The sequence below is a fragment of the Bombina bombina genome, chromosome 5 (genome assembly GCF_027579735.1).
Source record: "Bombina bombina isolate aBomBom1 chromosome 5, aBomBom1.pri, whole genome shotgun sequence".
Lineage (NCBI taxonomy): Eukaryota > Metazoa > Chordata > Amphibia > Anura > Bombinatoridae > Bombina > Bombina bombina.
Window position 1 is genome coordinate 519,735,204 of NC_069503.1, and position 18,995 is coordinate 519,754,198.

Here is an 18,995-nt window from a genome sequence, read left to right on the forward strand (position 1 = left end):
GAGAGTCTCTGGTCTCTTGGTCCAGATTTATCTAAGGAGATAAATCTGCATAATCCCCATTCCACTGTCTGAGCATGCAAAGTTGCAGTGGTCTGAGATGCAAGCGAGCAAACGGAACTATGTCCATTGCCGCTACCATTAAGCCGATAACCTCCATACACTGAGCAACTGACGGCCGAGGAATAGAATGAAGAGCTCGGCAGATGGATAAAATTTTTGATTTCCTGACCTCCGTCAGAAAAATTTTCATGTCCACCGAATCTATCAGAGTTCCCAGGAATGGAACTCTTGTGAGAGGGATAAGTGAACTCTTTTTTACGTTCACCTTCCACCCGTGAGATCTTAGAAAAGCCAACATGATGTCCGTGTGAGACTTGGCTAGTTGGAAAGTCGACGCCTGGATTAAGATATCGTCCAGATAAGGCGGCGCAGCTATGCCCCGCGGCCTTAGAACCGCCATTAGGGACCCTAGCACCTTTGTGAAAATTCTGGGAGCCGTGGCCAACCCGAAGGGAAGAGCCACAAACTGGTAATGCTTGTCCAGAAAGGCAAACCTCAGGAACTGGTGATGATCTTTGTGGATAGGAATGTGTAGATACGCATCCTTTAAATCCACGGTGGTCATATATTGACCCTCCTGGATCATCTGCAAAATAGTCCGAATGGTCTCCATCTTAAAAAGATGGGACTCTGAGGAATTTGTTTAGGATCTTGAGATCCAAAATTGGTCTGAAGGTTCCCTCTTTTTTGGGAACCACATACAGATTGGAGTAGAACCCTTGCACCTGTTCTGTTTTCGGAACTGGACAGATCACTCCCATGGTATATAGGTCTTCTACACAGCGTAAGAACGCCTCTCTTTTTGTCTGGTTTACAGATAATTGAGAAAGATGGAATCTCCCCCTTGGGGGAGAATCTTTGAAATCTAGAAGATACCCCTGGGTTACGATTTATAAAGCCCAGGAGTCCTGAACGTCTCTTGCCCAAGCCTGAGCGAAGAGAGAAAGTCTGCCTCCTACTAGATCCGGTCCCGGATCGGGGGCTACCCCTTCATGCTGTCTTGGTGTCAGCAGCGGGCTTCTTGGCCTGTTTACCCTTGTTCCAAGTCTGGTTAGGTCTCCAGACTGACTTGGATTGAGCAAAATTCCCCTCCTGCTTTGCGGCAGGGGAAGAGGTAGAGGGACTACCTTTGAAGTTTCGAAAGGAACGAAAATTATTTTGTTTGGTCCTCATCTTGTTCGTCTTATCCTGAAGAAGGGCATGGCCTTTCCCTCCAGTGATGTCTGAAATGATCTCTTTCAGTTCAGGCCCGAATAGGGTCTTGCCCTTGAAAGGGATGGCTAAAAGCTTAGCCTTTGATGACACATCAGCAGACCAGGACTAAAGCCATAACGCTCTACGCGCTAAAATGGCAAAACCTGAATTCTTCGCCGCTAATTTAGCCAGTTGAAAAGCGGCATCTGTAAGGAAAGAATTAGCTAGCTTGAGAGCCCTAATTCTATCCAGAATATCATCTAATGGGGTCTCAACCTGAAGAGCCTCTTCCAGAGCCTCGAACCAAAAGGACGCTGCAGTAGTTACAGGAACAATGCACGCTATAGGTTGGAGAAGAAAACCTTGATGAACAAATATTTTCTTCAGGAGACCCTCTAATTTTTTATCCATATGATCTTTGAAAGCACAACTGTCCTCAATAGGTATAGTTGTACGCTTAGCCAGGGTAAAAATAGCTCCCTCCACCTTAGGGACCTTCTGCCACGAGTCCCGCATGGCGTCTGATATGGGAAACATTTTCTTAAAAAGTAGGAGTGGGAGTGAACGGAATAGCTGGTCTATCCCATTCCTTAGTAACAATTTCGGAAATCCTCTTAGGGACCGGAAAAACATCAGTGTAGGCAGGAACCTCTAATAATCTGTCCATCTCTGGAACCAGAATAGGGTCACAATCATCCAGAGTCGCTAAAACCTCCCTGAGCAATAAGCGAAGGTGTTCTAGTTTAAATTTAAAAGCCGTCATATCTGAGTCTGTCTGAGGGAACATCTTTCCTGAATCAGAAATCTCTCCCTCAGCAAGCAAATCCCTCACTTCAGAACATTGTGAAGGTACATCGGATATGGCTAATAAAGCGTCAGAGGGCTCAGCGTTTGTTCTCACACCAGACCTACTGCACTTCCACTGCAACCCAGGCAGCTTAGATAAAACCTCTGTGAGGGTAGTATTCATAACTGCGGCCATATCTTGCAGGGTGAAAGAATTAGATGCACTAGAAGTACTTGGCGTCGCTTGTGTGGGCGTTAATGGTTGTGACACTTGGGAAGAATTAGATGGCATAACCTGATTCCCTTCTGACTGAGAATCATCCTGCGACATACTTTTAGTAGCTAAAAGATATTCTTTACAATTTGACCTTTCAGTGCATGAGGGACACAATGGCTTCTAAACATATTGAACATTGACTTTCCTCTATGTCAGACATGTTGAACAGGCTAGTAATGACTAAAAACAAGCATGAAAACACTTTATTTAGTGAAAAAAAATAACAATCTTAAAAAACGGTACTGCGCTTTTAAGAGAAAAAAAGCATACACGTTCTGCAAAACCGCCTAAACATGCACCAAATTTTCAAAAATCAAAATTTTGTAAGCAGACAATATATGTAGATTGCCCCACAAGGTATTTTAACATTTAACCCTTTAATGTGCAAACCGGATTGAAAATATGCCCAGATCCGGAAAAAAACACCCTCAGCACCTTGCCACAGCCCTGCTGTGGCCCTACCTGCCCTCAGGGATAGTAAATGTGGGGTTAAAGCTTCGATTTGGCCCAAAACATCCACCAGGGCCCTCAGGAGTTAGAGCTTGCTGCGAGAAACTAACTGCGCATCTAAGGCGTGAAAATAGGCCCCGCCCATCTCACTCGATGACTCCACAGCCTCAAAGAACCGCACCAGAGCGGTTATAACTAGCCATGTGGGTTCTGAGACCCAGAAATTAAGCCACGTGTGCCCACAAAATGTTAAAGCACTCCCAGATCATAAAAAGGTTGCCCACAAGCATTTACAACTCAGTGTCAACCATATTTGTAATTGGCCCCTTATGCAAGCTTAGTAATGCCCTTCTTATTAGCTTTAGGATTACTGCTTACTCTTACCCTCCTGGGTATAATGACAGCCTTTCTGAAATACACAGTCTCTCCAGAAAAATACGACATACCTCACTGCTGCATAGCATAAACAAGTTCCTTACACTGAAGATTCCTGTACTCCTCAGCCTCTGTGAGAACAGCACTGGATCTTAGTTACAAATGCTAAGATCATCATCCTCCAGGCAGCAGACTTCGTCCATCTGCTGCCTGAGAGTAAATAGTACACAACGGTACCATTTAAAATAACAAACTCTTGCTTGAAGAAATTAAAAACTAATATTTTATCACCTCTTTCACTTTACCCTTCCTAGTACTTAGAGTAGGCAAAGAGAATGACTGGGGGTGGAGCTCTGCTGTGGTGCTCTTTGCCACTTCCTGTTAGCAGGAGGATAATATCCCACAAGTAAAGGATGAATCCGTGGACTCGTCTTACCTTTATAGAAGAAATATGCAACTGATTTGTGCTGTGGATAGTTTATGTAAAATTTCTAAATAACAGAAAAAACATAATTTATGTAAGAACTTACCTGATAAATTAATTTATTTCATATTAGCAAGAGTCCATGAGCTAGTGACGTATGGGATATACATTCCTACCAGGAGGGGCAAAGTTTCCCAAACCTTAAAAATGCCTATAAATACACCCCTCACCACACCCACAATTCAGTTTAACGAATAGCCAAGAAGTGGGGTGATAAGAAAGGAGCGAAAGCATCAAAAATAAGGAATTGGAATAATTGTGCTTTATACAAAAAAATCATAACCACCACAAAAAGGGTGGGCCTCATGGACTCTTGCTAATATGAAAGAAATCAATTTATCAGGTAAGTTCTTACATAAATTATATTTTCTTTCATGAGCTAGTGACGTATGGGATAGCAGATACCCAAGATGTGGAACTTCCACGCAAGAGTCACTAGAGAGGGAGGGATAAAATAAAGACAGCCAATTCCGCTGAAAAATTAATCCACTACCCAAACCAAAAAGTTTCAATTTTTATAATGAAAAAAACTGAAGATATAAGCAGAAGAATCAAACTGAAACAGCTGCCTGAAGTACTTTTCTACCAAAAACTGCTTCTGAAGAAGAGAAAACATCAAAATGGTAGACTTTAGTAAAAGTATGCAAAGAAGACCAAGTTGCTGCTTTGCAAATCTGATCAACAGAAGCTTCATTCTTAAAAGTCCAGGAAGTAGAAACTGACCTAGTAGAATGAGCCGTAATCCTCTGAGGCGGGGATTAACCCAACTCCAAATAAGCATGATGAATCAAAAGATTTAACCAAGATGCCAAAGAAATGGCAGAAGCCTTCTGACCTTTCCTAAAACCAGAAAAGATAACAAATAGACTAGAAGTCTTTCTGAAATCTGAATAGCTTCAACATAATTTCAAAACTCTTACCACATCCAAAGAATGTAAGAATCTCTCCAAAGAATTCTTAGTATTAGGACACAAGGAAGGGACAATAATTCCTCTACTAATGTTGTTAAAATTCACAACTTTAGGTAAAAATTGAAAAGAAGACAGAAAATCCACCTTATCCTGATGAAAAATCAGAAAAAGGAGACTCACAAGAAAGAGCAGATAATTCAAAAACTGTTCTAGCTGAAGAGATGTCTAAAGGAACAATACTTTCCATGAAAGTAATTAAAATGTCCAAAGAAAGCATATGCTCAAACGAAAGAGCCTGTAAAGCCCTCAGAACCAAATTAAGACTCCAAGGAGGAGAAATTGGCTTAAATGACAGACTTGATACGAACGAAAGCCTGAACAAAACAATGAATAACAGAAAGATTAGCAAATTTTTCTATGAAAACAGCACAGAAAAAGCAGAGATATGTCCTTGCAAGGGACTTGCAGACAAAAACCCTTATCTAAACCAACCTGAAGAAAACTATAAAATCCTAGGAATTCTAAAGAATGCCAAGAGAATTTATGAAAAGAGCATCAAGAGATGTAAATCCTTCAAACTCGATAATAAATCTTACTAGACACAGATTTACGAGCCTGCAACATAGTATTAATCACTGAGTCAAAGAACTTCTATGACTAAGTACTAAGCGTTAAAACTCCACACCATCAAATTAATAATTTGAGTTCCTGATGGAAAAAATTATTGTTAAGATATAAGGTCTGGCCTTAATGGAAGTGACCAAGATTGGCAACTGGACATCCGAACAAGAACCATATACCAAAACCTGTGTGGCCATACTGGAGCCACCAGCAACACAAAAGATTGCTCCCTGATGATTTTGAAAATCACTCTAAAAAGAAGAACCAGAGGCTAAAAAATATAGGCAGATTGATAACTCCAAGGAAGTGTCAATGCATACACTGCTTCCGCCAGAGGATCCCCGGACCTGAATAGGCCCCTGGGAAGTTCCTTGTTTAGATGAGATGCTATCAGATCTGTTTCTGGAAGCCCACACATCTGAACAATTTGTAAAAACACATCTAGGTAAAGACCATTCTCCCAGATGTAAAGCTTGATTGACAGAGATAATCCGTTTCCCAATTGTCTATACCTGGGAAATGGACCGCAGAAATTAGACAGGAGCTGGATTTAGTCCAAGCAAGTATCCGAGATACTTCTTCACAGCCTAAGAACTGAGAGTCCCACCCTGATGATTGACATACGCCACAGTTGTGACATTGTCTGTCTGAAAAACAATAAACGTCTCTTTCTTCAAAAAGAAGCCAAAACTGAAGAACTCTGAAAAATGCACGGAGTTCCAAAATATCGATTGGTAATCTCGCCTCCTGAGATTTCCAAACCCCTTGTGCTGACAGAGATCCCCAGACAGCCTTCCAACCTAAAAGACTCGCATCTGTAGTGATCATAGTCCAGGTTGAATGAACCGAAGAGACCCGTAGAATTATATGATGGTGATCTAACCACCAAATCAAAGATAGTTAAACATTGGGATTCAAGGATATAAAAAGTGATATCCTAGAATCCCTGCACCATTAATTCAGTATAAAAAACTGGAAAGGTTTCTTATGAAAATGAGCAAAGGGAATCGAATCCAATGCTGCAGCCATAATACCAAAAACTTCCATGCATATAGCAACTGAAGGAAATAATAGAGACTGAAGGTTCCGACAAACGGAACCCAATACAATTGTCACTTGTCTGCTAGAGACAAAGACATTGACACAATCTATCTGGAAACCTAAAAAAAGGTGACCCTTGTCTGAGGAATCAAAGAGCTTTTGATAAAAAGATCCTCTAACCATGTCTTGAATTAACAACAAAAGTTGAATCGTATGAGATTCTGCAGAATGAAAAGACTGAGCCAGTACCACGAGACCGGCCAAATAAGGAAACACTGAGAACCTTGAAAAGATTCTTAGAGCTGTCGCTAGACCAGAAGGAAAAGCAACAAATTGGTAATGCTTGTCAAAAAAAAGAGAATCTCAGAAAATGAAAATAATCTGAATGAAAACAGAAAATGAAGATATGTATCTATTGTGATCAAATAATGCCATTACTGACCAAAAAGGGCAGAATAGACCATATAAACTCCATTCTAAAAGATGGTATACTTATATGACAATTCAAAAAGATTTTCTATCTTTGAAATAATGAATAGTTTTGAATAAAACCCCCAAATCCTGTTCCTAAAAAGGAACTGGTATAAATACCCCAGAAAACTCCAGGTCTGAGCAGCGCCTTGAGCCCCAACGGGTGACCAGCCTCGCTTCACAAGTACCCAATACATATAGGACTGAAACACACTTCAGGAAAGTGCGAGCCTTACTGGAATAGCTAGAATATGTTAGAGAGAGAAAAAATACTTCTCACAGACGGTTTTACTCTGAAACCTATTCTGTATCCAAATCTAAGAAGTTTGGACCGAATTGAACCAAACAAATTTATTAAAAAAAAGTCTTAACCTGCCCCTTACCAGCTAAGCTGGAATAAGAACTGCACCTAAATGCAAATTTGGGGAGCTGACTTTGCTTTTTAAAATGGCTTAAATTGAATGAAGAAAACTTCCAATTATAAACATGTTACTTGGGGAAGAATTTAGAATTCCGTTCCTTAGTAAGAAAAAAAGCTTAATATTTAGCCTTAGAACTCAATCTTGCAGCCCAGAGTAACAGTTGAAGAATTGAACCCAATTGTGAACCAAATAATTGATTACCTTGGAAAAAAAGAAATATGGAATTTAGAAATCAAATTAGCATTCCAAGATTGAAATCATAAAGTTCTTCTAGCTAAAATAGCTAAAGACATAGATTAAACCTCATTTGCGAAAATATCAAAAAAATGATGACACAAATGAAATTATTAGCATGTTGATCAACTTAACAATGCTAAACAAATCATAATCCGATACTTGTTGCACTAAAGTATCCAACCAAAAAACTGAAGCAGTTGCAACATCAGCCAAATAAATTACAGGTCTAAGAAAAGTACCTGAAAATAAATAATTTTCCTTAAATAAGATACAAGTTTCCCAAGGAAAAAAATAAATACTATCTGCTATAGGAATAGTAGTATGTTAGCAAGAGTAGAGATAGTCCCATTAACTTGGAGGATCTTCCTCAAAACTGAAAACTAACTGCCGGCAAAGGATACAATTAAAAACCTTAAAGAAGGAATAAGAGAAATTCCCGGCCTATTCCATTCCCTAGTATCAGGAACTGGAAAAAAACCTCTGAAGAAACTACAGAAGGTTAATAAGCAGAATTTAAATGTTAGCTAGTCTTAATCAAAAAGAACTAGTTACTTCAATATCCAAAATAATCAACACCTTTTCAACAAAAAACAAACGTACTCTATTTAAAAATAAAAAAGTAGATTTGTTAGTGTCAATATCTGATTAAGAATATTCCGAATGAGAAAATACACCATCAGAGAAGGATAATTCAGTATGTTGTTGGTCATTTGAAACTTCATCAACTAAATGAGAAATTTAAAAAAGACCTAAAAATTTTATTAGAAGGCGGGATAGCAGACAAAGCCTTTATACTAGAATCAGAAAAATATTCTTATAAATTCCTAAATATATCTTGTACATAAGATGTAAAAAGAATAGCAATAGATAATGCATAAATACTAATGGACTCTGCATGTAAAAGTTTATCATAAAAACTTATTACAAACCATAGCTAAATATAAACATTCATAACATTAAAATAAATGAACTTAGCTTTGGTAGGACTGATATCAGTCATCAGGAATCCCTCAGTATTTTCTGATTCAGGAACAGCTTTTAAAATATCTTGCAATATCTAATAGAAAAAAACAACATATAAAGCAAAATTATCAAATTCCTTAAATGACAGTTTCAGGAATGGGAAAAAATGCAAAACAAACAAGCCTCTAGCAACCAGAAGCAACAAAAAAGTGAGACTGAAATAATGTGAAAAAAATGGCGCCAAGTATGACGCCCACATTTTTTGGCGCCAAGTAAGACGCCCACATTATTTGGCGCCAAGTATAACGCCCATATTTTCTTGCGCCAAAAATGACGCCCACATTTTTTTGCGCAAAAAAACGTCTGTAACACACATGCATCAAAAAATGACTCAGCCATGTGTAAACTTCCAACGTCAACTATGGCGCCGGAAATGACGAAATTTTGCGCCAAAAAAGTTAGCGCCAAGAATAACGCAATAAATTGAAGCATTTTCTGCCCCCGCGAGCCTAACAAGGAAAAAAGTCCATTTGAAAATTTTTTGAAGGTAAGAAAAAATATTTATTTATTCATATGCATTTCCCAAAATAATGAAACTGACAGTTTGAAAGAAGGAATACTGATTAACCTGAATCATGGCAAATATAAGTTTAAAACATATATTTAGAACTTTACATATAAAGTGCCCAACCATAGCTTTGAGTGTCATAAATAGAAATAAGATTTACTTACCCCAAGACACTCATCTACATATAGTAGATAGCCAAACCAGTACTGAAACGAGAATCAGTAGAGGTAATGGTATATAAGAGTATATCGTCGATCTGAAAAGGGAGGTAGGAGAAGAAATCTCTACGACCGATAACAGAGAACCTATGAAATAGATCCCCCAGAGGAAGACCATTGTATTCAAATAGGTAATACTCTCTTCACATCCCTCTGACATTCACTGCACTCTGAGAGGAAAACCGGGCTTCAGCCTGTTGCGAAGCGCATATCAACGTAGAATCTAGCACAAACTTACTTCACCACCTCCATGGGAGGCAAAGTTTGTAAAACTGAATTGTGGGTGTGGTGAGGGGTGTATTTATAGGCATTTTTAAGGTTTGGGAAACTTTGCCCCTCCTGGTAGCGAATGTATATCCCATACGTCACTAGCTCATGGACTCTTGCTAATTACATGAAAGAAATGTATAATATTGCAAAGTATTACATGATTCCCAAGTGGCTACTTCACAATGCCACAAACAGAAAGAAAGCGGAGCAAGTTGGTTTTAAAAGGCTTAAAAATAAACATTATTTACATATACAAAATTAAAAAAAAAAAAAATCACATGCATGGCATTAAAAACCCTTAGCTGCAGCGGTAAGCAGTAAATCTCATGCAGAACAAAAATATTGTTGTACTGAAATATTAGCCCCATCTATTTTTATCTATACAAGACAGCTATACTGCAATGTAGAGCAAGGAAATACTGAAAGTGAGACAACTTTGGTGCAAAAGCAAATAAACAAGTCTCAAAAATGTTGCACACTCCATCATTTAAATATGAAGGGAAATAGTGTACTAGAATTATCTTAATGATCATAACCATTAAAATAAACATGCAAATTTGTTTTTGTTTGATAAACTAAACATAACTAACCATTTCCGTGCGAAATGCCATTTCCCTTTCCAGCGTTGAAAGGTGAGAAAAATGCCGGTCATTTTCAAAAAGAGTAGATAAGTGGCCCCTGAAATTAAAAAAGCAAAAATATAATAAACAAAAACAGATTATATGTAAATAATTTACATTATACTGAGCTGTGTAAACATTCAATTTAATGCTCAAGGAGACTAAAGCAAAGATTAAGACTAAAGACAAAGAGTCAAAAAGAGGACTTTTAAGATGTTTAGGATCCAGGCTAAAAATTAAAGGTACTTAATACTATACTATACGGCCAAAACTATGCAGTCACCTGACTATCACACCAATATGAACCTGTTTGTCATCTCATTCCAAAAATATGGGCATTAATATGCCCCCCCCTAGAATGTCTGAATCCTGTAGCATCAAGATGACCCTTCATTGGAACTAGCCCAAACTCTGGAAACAGCCATAGACCATTATCCTTCCTCAAGCAAACTTTACAGTTGGCACTATGCATTCCAATCGTTAGCTTTCTCTTGGCAACCTTCAGACTCAGACTGTCAGTGAAGCATCAGTAATCACTCCAAAGAACACATTTCTGTTCCAGAGTGTATAGACAGCATGCTTTACACCACTGCAGCTAACGCTTGGTATTGCGTATGTTGATGTGAGGCTTAAGTACAACTGCTCAGCCATTTCATGAAGCTCCCGATGTTCAGTTTGTGTGCTTGTATTGCTTCCAAAGATATTTTGGAACACTGCAGTGAGTGATGCAACAGATAATAAGCCATTTTTATGAGCTACGCACTTCAGCACTTACAACTTAAAGGGGCAGATCTAGTAGGCAGGAATTTCACAGACTAACTTAAGGCAAAAGTGACATATACATGTGTATTTAAACTCACTGAGCTATTCAGTATGACCCATTGTAATGCCAACATTTATCTATGAAGATTGCATTGCTATGTGCTGGATTGTATGCAGCCAGAGTATGAACATTTACTTTTCGTTTGGATTTTGTGGTTATTAAACATATGACTATGGTATTGCTTGGTATGTCCAGTACAAGTGGATAATAGGGACCGGAATGGGATATCTAGATAGGTAGAGTGCACATGTCTGGAGCCCTACATAACAGGAAGTAGTGCTGCCATCTAGTGCTCTCCCTATTGTATAACTGTTGCAAAACAGCGGCCAGATAGTGCTGCAGACATGTGCTCACTCCTAAACTGACCCTCCTGCTTTATAACAAAGGATAACAAAAAAATTAAGAAAATTTGATAATAGAATTAAATTGGAAACCGGTTTAAAATTGTATGCTTTATCTGAATCATGAAAGAAAATGTTTGGGTTTTATGTCCCTTTAATAAGTGTAACTTATATTATCATTTACAACATGAAATACGTTTTTCAGGGGGGGGGGGGGGTTGTCTGTTTTTTAAATAAGAACACTAGGTGGCTTCATAGCATTGAATAAATACATAGTATGATGCACTGTAACAATAGCTTGACAAAGGTTTCATAGACCAGCTGAAATGCGTTGCTTCATTGTTGTTGTTTTGTTCCAGGAGGCCACCGTACTTCTGGCATCCTAAGAGAAGTTTGGGACACTTCAGGACATTCACGTCGGCGAGAAGAAGAAGGGCTTTGAATTCAGCAAGAGGAGATTGTTCTAAAGACACAGCACTAGTTGGAAGGTGATACCTCACAGTGGACGCTGGGACCTTAGGATATAAAAGTAACCAGGTCCTTTAAAGAATGCCGAATTTGGAATTATGTGCTCAGGATAATTTGTGCATAGTACAGATATTGCCATAAAAAGGACATATATTTTGGACAAGCTCATGAGAAGTTTTTGGAAAGCTTGCTACATTAGGTTAGTGGAGTCGCTTATTAGCGAAATTAAATGACCAGTAAATACAGTAGATGTGCACGCTATGGTTGTCTGAAAAAATAAATAAATTTGTTTCTAACATTTTTTTATTTATTTTATTGAATGTTATATGTCCAGGGTTTCCTTTGATCTTTCCTTATTTTTGTAAGTTTTAGCTCCTATTTAGGAGTGCACCCATTAGAGTATATACATTTGACTTGTGTGGCGCCTAGGAAGCCGTTACCTTGTTTTCTCCAATCAGGAGAATGTTTGGGTAGTATACCTATAATTTTCATTGCGTAGGAGTAATTTTTCTTGTTGTAATAGCATAGTGAGAAGCCATGCTTCTGTAGTTGTAACCTGCAGTTTAACTTTCCTTCACCTGTCAGAGAACTGTTGCAGAATTCTTGAGGTTTATCCACATGCTTTATGCAACTGTACTCCAAGGGTTTCTTGGTGAATAGTGGTTTACTTCTTGCCACACTTCCATTAATACCGCATTTGTCCAGTGTCTTTCTGATGGTGGAGGTATGAACACTAACTTTAGATGAAGTGAGAGAAGCCTACAGATCTTTGGATGTTCTGATGCTATTTGAGATTTAAGGGCATATTTATCAAGCTTCGTATGGAGCTTGATGCCCAGTGTTTCCGGCGAGCCTTCAGGCTCACCGGAAACAGAAGTTATGAAGCAGCGGTCTAAAGACCTCTGCTCCATAACCTGTCCACCTGCTCTGAGGCATGGACAGAAATCAATGCGATAGAATAGGATCGGGTTGATTTACATACCCTGCTAGCGGCCGATTGGCCATGAATCTGCAGGGGGCGGCATTGCACCAGCAGTTCACAAGAACTGCTTGTGCAATGATAAATGCCGAGAACGTATGCTGTCGGCATTTATCAATGTGCAGCAGACACGATCCGCTATATCGGATCATGTACGCTTGCACAATCATAAATATGCCCCTTACTGTTGGATTTTACACCTTGAGCTTAGAGAAATGATTTGGACTAAAATTGACAAAAAAAAAAAAAGGTAAAAAAATAAAATGTATTGTTAAATTGCCTAGCACAAATAAATACAAAATAAAAGTGCCACATTTTGGTATCACTTTGTCTCTAACTCACTATATATTACTAAAAAGAAGCAAAACCATCCAAACCAATTCAGTGTTAAATATATAACAATCAGACAAGGAGCAAATCATTTTTCACAGCAATGAATCTGGAAAAAAAAAGGGTTCTAAATAAAACAACTACCGGGAGACTATAATTAACTTTAAACACACTAAGCTAATTTTACCAAACTTAAATAGCAGGTTTTGGATTTGTCTTGACATAACGCAACAGACTGTAAAGATATTAGCAGCATGGCTGAAGGGAAGAAAGAGAAAGAGAAAGCAATAAAAAGCTGTCATCTATGAACACTACATAATAACTACAACAAATAAAATAAATCCAAGTTAAAATTAAACACATATAATTAGTGCACTGTTTGTACAGCTATTAAAAGGGACATGAAACCCAATTTTTTTTCTTTCCTGATTCAGAAAGTCATAAGATTATAAAACAACTTTCTAATTTATTTCTATTATCTAATTTGCTTTCTTAGTATCCTTTGTTGAAAAGCAAACCTAGGTAAGCTCAGGAGCAGCAGTGCACTACTGGGAGCTAGCTGCTGATTGGTGACTGCACATACGTCTCTTTTCATTAGTTCAGCCGTTGTATCCAGCAAGCTCCATGTAGTGCATTGTAGCTACATCAAGAAGGGATCACAAGAGAATGAAGCAAATTAGCCAATATCACTAAACTGGAAAGTTGTTTAAAATAATATGTTCTGTCTGAATCATGAAATAACATTTTTCTTGAGTTTCCTGTCTCTTTAAAAGATAAAGATGAATTAGTCAATTATCAGTTGCAACTACATAGCGTTTTGTATGATTGAATGAGTACAGGTAGCCACAGAAAAATAAACACAAATCACCATTGCTACTATTACTTTAATTTTTATGGTTTTTTAGCCCCTTAAAGGGATAGTAAACCCATTTTTTTTCTTTCATGATTCAGATAGAGCATCCAGTTTTAGCAACTTTCTAATTTACTCCTATGATCAATTTAGCCACCGATCAGCAAGCGCAACCTAGGTGCTCGACAAAAAATGGGCCGGGTCCTAAGCTTACATTCTTGCTTTTCAAAATAAGATACCAAGAGAATGAAAAAAAAAATAATAATAGAAGTAAATTAGAAATTTGCATGCTGTATCTGAATCATGAAAGAAAAAAACTTTGGTTTAATGTCCCTTTAAATTTAAGTCTAGTACATCCCTTTATATACTGTTGGTATATAATAACTTGTTTTAATTAATTTTAGTGTGTAATTACCTTGAAATGTTTAAGTGCAACTAATGTTATGTCACGTGATAACATAAATGGTTAGGAAACTGCTGAAGGACAGCTCCACTCAGGTGGGAACATTCCGTTTATCAAATGCTAATACTTTGAAAACATAAGTTGAAAGTAAACTGTTTTCGCTCGCGCGCTAACCTGACAAGCACTAAAAGCCGAATATTGGGTCTGCATTAACGTATTACCCATAGAAGTCAATGAAGAAAAAAACCTAACACCAAACCCTCACACTAACCCGACACATGTTTTCATGTGCGCTAACCTGAAACCAAAATATGAATATTTCACATTCCAATGTTGTGCACATAGCAGAAAATATTTATTTATTTATTCAGAAATATCTGATGGCATTTTGGTACAATATATATTTACACACACACACACACACACACACATATACATACATACATACATACATATATATATATATATATATATATATATATACATATACACACATATAGGAATTTCTATTTAGAAATACACAGGACATATTAAACCTTTATTAAATATGAATATTGCCTAAATATGTTTTTTCATTTTTTTATCTACTTCACAGAAAAGGGCTCCAATGCACATATATATATATATATATATATATATATATATATATATATATATATATATATATATATATATATATATAAAAATATATATATATATATATATATATATATATATATATATATATTTATATGTGTGTGTCATGTCAATATACGTGTACATATGTATTTATGTGTTTATATGTGTATATATGTTTGTAAATATCTAAACATATAAATACATATGAACACACATAGACATATATATATATATATATATATATATATATATACACACACACACACATATATATATATATATATATATATATATATATATATATATATATAAACACATATACATATTTAGACATGTATATGTATGTATCTCTATGTTACAGCTGTTTGCCTGTCTTTTTGTTTTTGAACACCTGAGACCTCATAACTTTTTTGTGCAATATTTTTTTTAAAATAATTTTTATTAGATGGTGTTATTATGAGTGTATCTGTACTTTGTTATGTATTTTTTTATGTGCTTGTGACAATTTTTTGTTTTGTGAAACAGCTAACCACAGCTCTGAGGACACAGTAATCATTCTAGCGTAAATCGCGTTTACGCTCAAACAATCGTGTTTACTTTCAACTCATAATACCAGCAGTAAGCCTGATGAGGGCAAACACACAGGATAAACCCCTTATCGCTCGCATGCAAATGTTTGCGCTCCACTCGTGATCTGGCCCTTTGCTGGCAATCATGAGTGACATCATTGGACACAAGTACATTGAAACGCTTGGGAAATCTTTATCAAGCAAGTGGCATTATCAGTGTAAATCTATACCTGGCTAGTACTACATTTTGTACTTTACACAAGTCATCACTTTATTACTCCCTAGCCTGCTGTGTCCCTTTTTGCAATATAGCTGGCAGAAATATCCAGAATTAATTGAAACAATAAAAAACAAAAAGATTCTTACCAATGCAAAGCTCCAGCCAACACAGCTAAAAAAGAAAGAAAATATTTTAATACATGTTCAGATAATATGGAGATATTTATTATATCACAACACTGTATATTTTATATATATATATATCAGATAATAAACAGTTGGTTAGAGAACCCTAATTGTTCTATTCTTTCAAACTAGAAAAGGTTTTACATTTTATTTTTTAAAGGTACAGTGTACTTTAAAATTATACCCTCCTGTATTTCCAGTGAGGTGTTATATCAGCAGCAGAGTATAAAATGTATGGGAAATTGTTCCTTTAGGCTTATTTTTGTATATGAAATAATGGTTTCTACTAGGTGAAACCACAATTCAATCAAATGGGCTGAGCTTGCAGAAACTGCATACCTAATTATCTTATTTCTCTCTTTGTATGTAAATACACACATACAAAGTTTTTTTATCTTATATTTCATTGTATACTCAATGGCCAATTCTTAGACAGAAGAATGGAAAATTATCATTTTAGCACTCTGTGTATCACCTCTCACTGGGAGTGGGATTTCTTCTTATCCTCCTTATTACATAGCTTTTCTACAACCAGTTCTTATGTATTAAAATTGTAAGTATAGGTGGGGGTACAACAGGAAAAAAACTGCTATTTTAAATAACAAAATAAAGACAAAGGAGCTTTTGTAAACAATGTAATACCCTCTGGAAGGTAAAATGGCTTATTGGGAACACAAAGAATGGGAAAAAAACATCAAAGTACACTGTCCTTTTATAAAGAATATTAAGCAAGGATTTCAGAATCTCCATCTTTCAGTACTGATAAATCAAATTGGCTCCATCATCTTAAAGGGACATTAAACACTTTGAGATGGTAATATAAAATGATAAATTGTATATATAAAACAACTCTGCAATATATTTTCATTATTTATTTTGTCCTCTTTGCCTGTAATTCCATTCTGAAATTGTGAGCTTTTCAGTTCCTGTTAGAAATGGAAGTGCAGAACACTGTTAAATCCAGCACAACCATTGGCTGCACACTCTAGTGACCTATTTATAACGGCCCCTAATTGGCCACAGCAGAGAAGGTAACAGAAGTTACAACATGGCAGCTCCCAGTGTTTTATAGACACTAAAACTTTACACTTATTTTGTCACTTTTTAAACAACTAAAGAAACTTTAAAAAATACATCTACATGTTAGTCATGGACTAATCTTTTCTTTGAATGCATCATTCTATCTAGCATGTATTCAGTGTTTAATGTCCCTTTAAATGTTCCATCACTTCTCAAGCCAAAAAAAAAAAAAATGTATGCTTACCTGATAAATTTCTTTCTTTCCGGGCATGGAGAGTCCACGATTTGATTTAAATTACTAGTGTGAACCAATACCCAAGCTAGAGTACACAGAATGAAAAGGGAGGGAGAACAAGACAGGTGGACCCAAACAGAAGGCACCACCACTTCAATGACTTCTCTCCCAAATGAAGCCTCAGCCAAGGCAAAAGAATCAAAACCTTAGAATGAGGAAAAGGCATGCAAAGAGGACAATGTAACCGCCTTGCAAAGTCGCTCCACAGAAGCTTCATTTTAGAAAGCCCAGGAAGAAGAAACAGCCCTAGTGGAATGAGCTGTTATCCAGCTGTCTCATAAGTTAATGGACAACATTTCTGAAAGTAGTAGAAGTGACCTTCTGACCTCGATACTCACCAGATAAAACAATGAACAAGGCAAAAATTGCAGAAAATCTGTAGATGCTTAAAGGAAAAATTTCAGCGCACACACAACAACCAGGTTATGCAAAAGATATTCCTTCTGGGAAAAAGGAATGGGACTGAAAGAAAGAAAAACAATTTCCTGATCAAAATAGTTATTCAACACAACCTTAGGAAAAAAATCTCAATTTAGTACGAGGGACCGCCTTATCTGCATGAAAAAGAAGGAAAGGCGAAATCACACTGTAAAACTGAAAGCTCGCATTCTGCAAGCAGAAGATATAGCAAAACCCTTCAAGATAACAATATAATATCAACAGAATGCATCGGCTCAAACGGAGCCTGCTGCAAAACTCAGAACAAGATTAAGACTCCAAGGAGGAGGAACATGAATTAAACACAGGCCTGATACTAACCAAGCCCTGATCAAAAGATATAACATCTGGCAGACCTGCCAGACATTAAAGCAAAAGAATAGACAGAGCAGAAAACTGACCCATTAGAGTACTGCCTGACAAACCCTTCTCCAGGTCCTCCTGAAGAAAAGAGAAAAATTCTGGGTACCCTTAAAGACTACCGCACCTGGAGTCCCCAGGCAGTCTTATAGCAGAAAGCAGGAGCTTTAATTAAACACAAGCCCCCTGTGGGTGGATTTAAACTCTCAACCATCTGCTGCACAGCCAGGTGTGTTAGCCACTAAACTATGCCAGAGAGACCCCATCCAGGAACTGACCAGGATTGGCCCTACTTAGCTTCTGAGATTACACAGGACCAGAACATTTAGGGCAGTGAGGCTATAGATTCCAAGAAAAAAAAGGCTATATATACACAAAAAAAAAAACTTTGATTCACACCAAAAAAAAGAAATTTGCACCATACTTTATGGAAATCTAGCGAGTAATAGGCTTACAAGCCTGAAGCATGGCATCAATGACCTTCTCAGAGAAGCCATGCCTAGCCAAAAACTAGGCGACCAAGCTCCAAGCAAACAGCTTCACAGAATCCAGGTTTGGGAGAAGGAAAGGGACCTTTAAGAAGGTTCGTCCTCAGAGGAAAAAACTCCAAGGAGAAAGAGAAGACATCTACACTAGATTTGTGAACCAGATCCTGCAAATTCAGGCAGGAGCTAATAGATCAGTCACTTTCTCCTGAAAATACGAGCAATGAATCGTGGAGGGAGAGCAAACGGAGGAAACGGGAATGTTAGACCAAAGTTCCAAAGAATTGCAAGAGCATCTATTAAAACGGCTAGAGAAACACTTGATCGTGAACCGTACCTGGAAGTTTGACGTCCTGACACAACACCATCAGATCCAATTCCGGAACCCTGCACCTGAGGGTTATCATTGAGAATATCTCCAGATGGAGAGCCTCACTCTCCAGAATGAACAGTCTGTCAGATCAGAAAAAAACGCAACCCAGTAGACCATCCCTGGAAAGTGGATGACAGATAGGAAACAATCGCGAGATTATACCCACATATATATATATATATATATATATATATATATATATATATATATATATACACACACACACACACACACACACACACACACATACACATACATCACCCTGCAAAA

At 37.2% G+C, this 18,995-nt stretch overlaps 1 protein-coding gene across 1 annotated transcript in view; it reads right to left on the reverse strand.

The window, feature by feature from the left end:
- Nucleotides 1–18,995, reverse strand: part of DPY19L1 (dpy-19 like C-mannosyltransferase 1) — a 550,250-nt gene that overhangs the window by 478,860 nt on the left and 52,395 nt on the right. The window contains exons 3-4 of the mRNA XM_053715774.1: nucleotides 15,716–15,740; nucleotides 9,939–10,026 (exon numbers count right to left, since the gene is read on the reverse strand). Coding sequence (XP_053571749.1) covers nucleotides 9,939–10,026; nucleotides 15,716–15,740 — 113 coding nt within the window. The remainder of the gene's footprint in view (nucleotides 1–9,938; nucleotides 10,027–15,715; nucleotides 15,741–18,995) is intronic.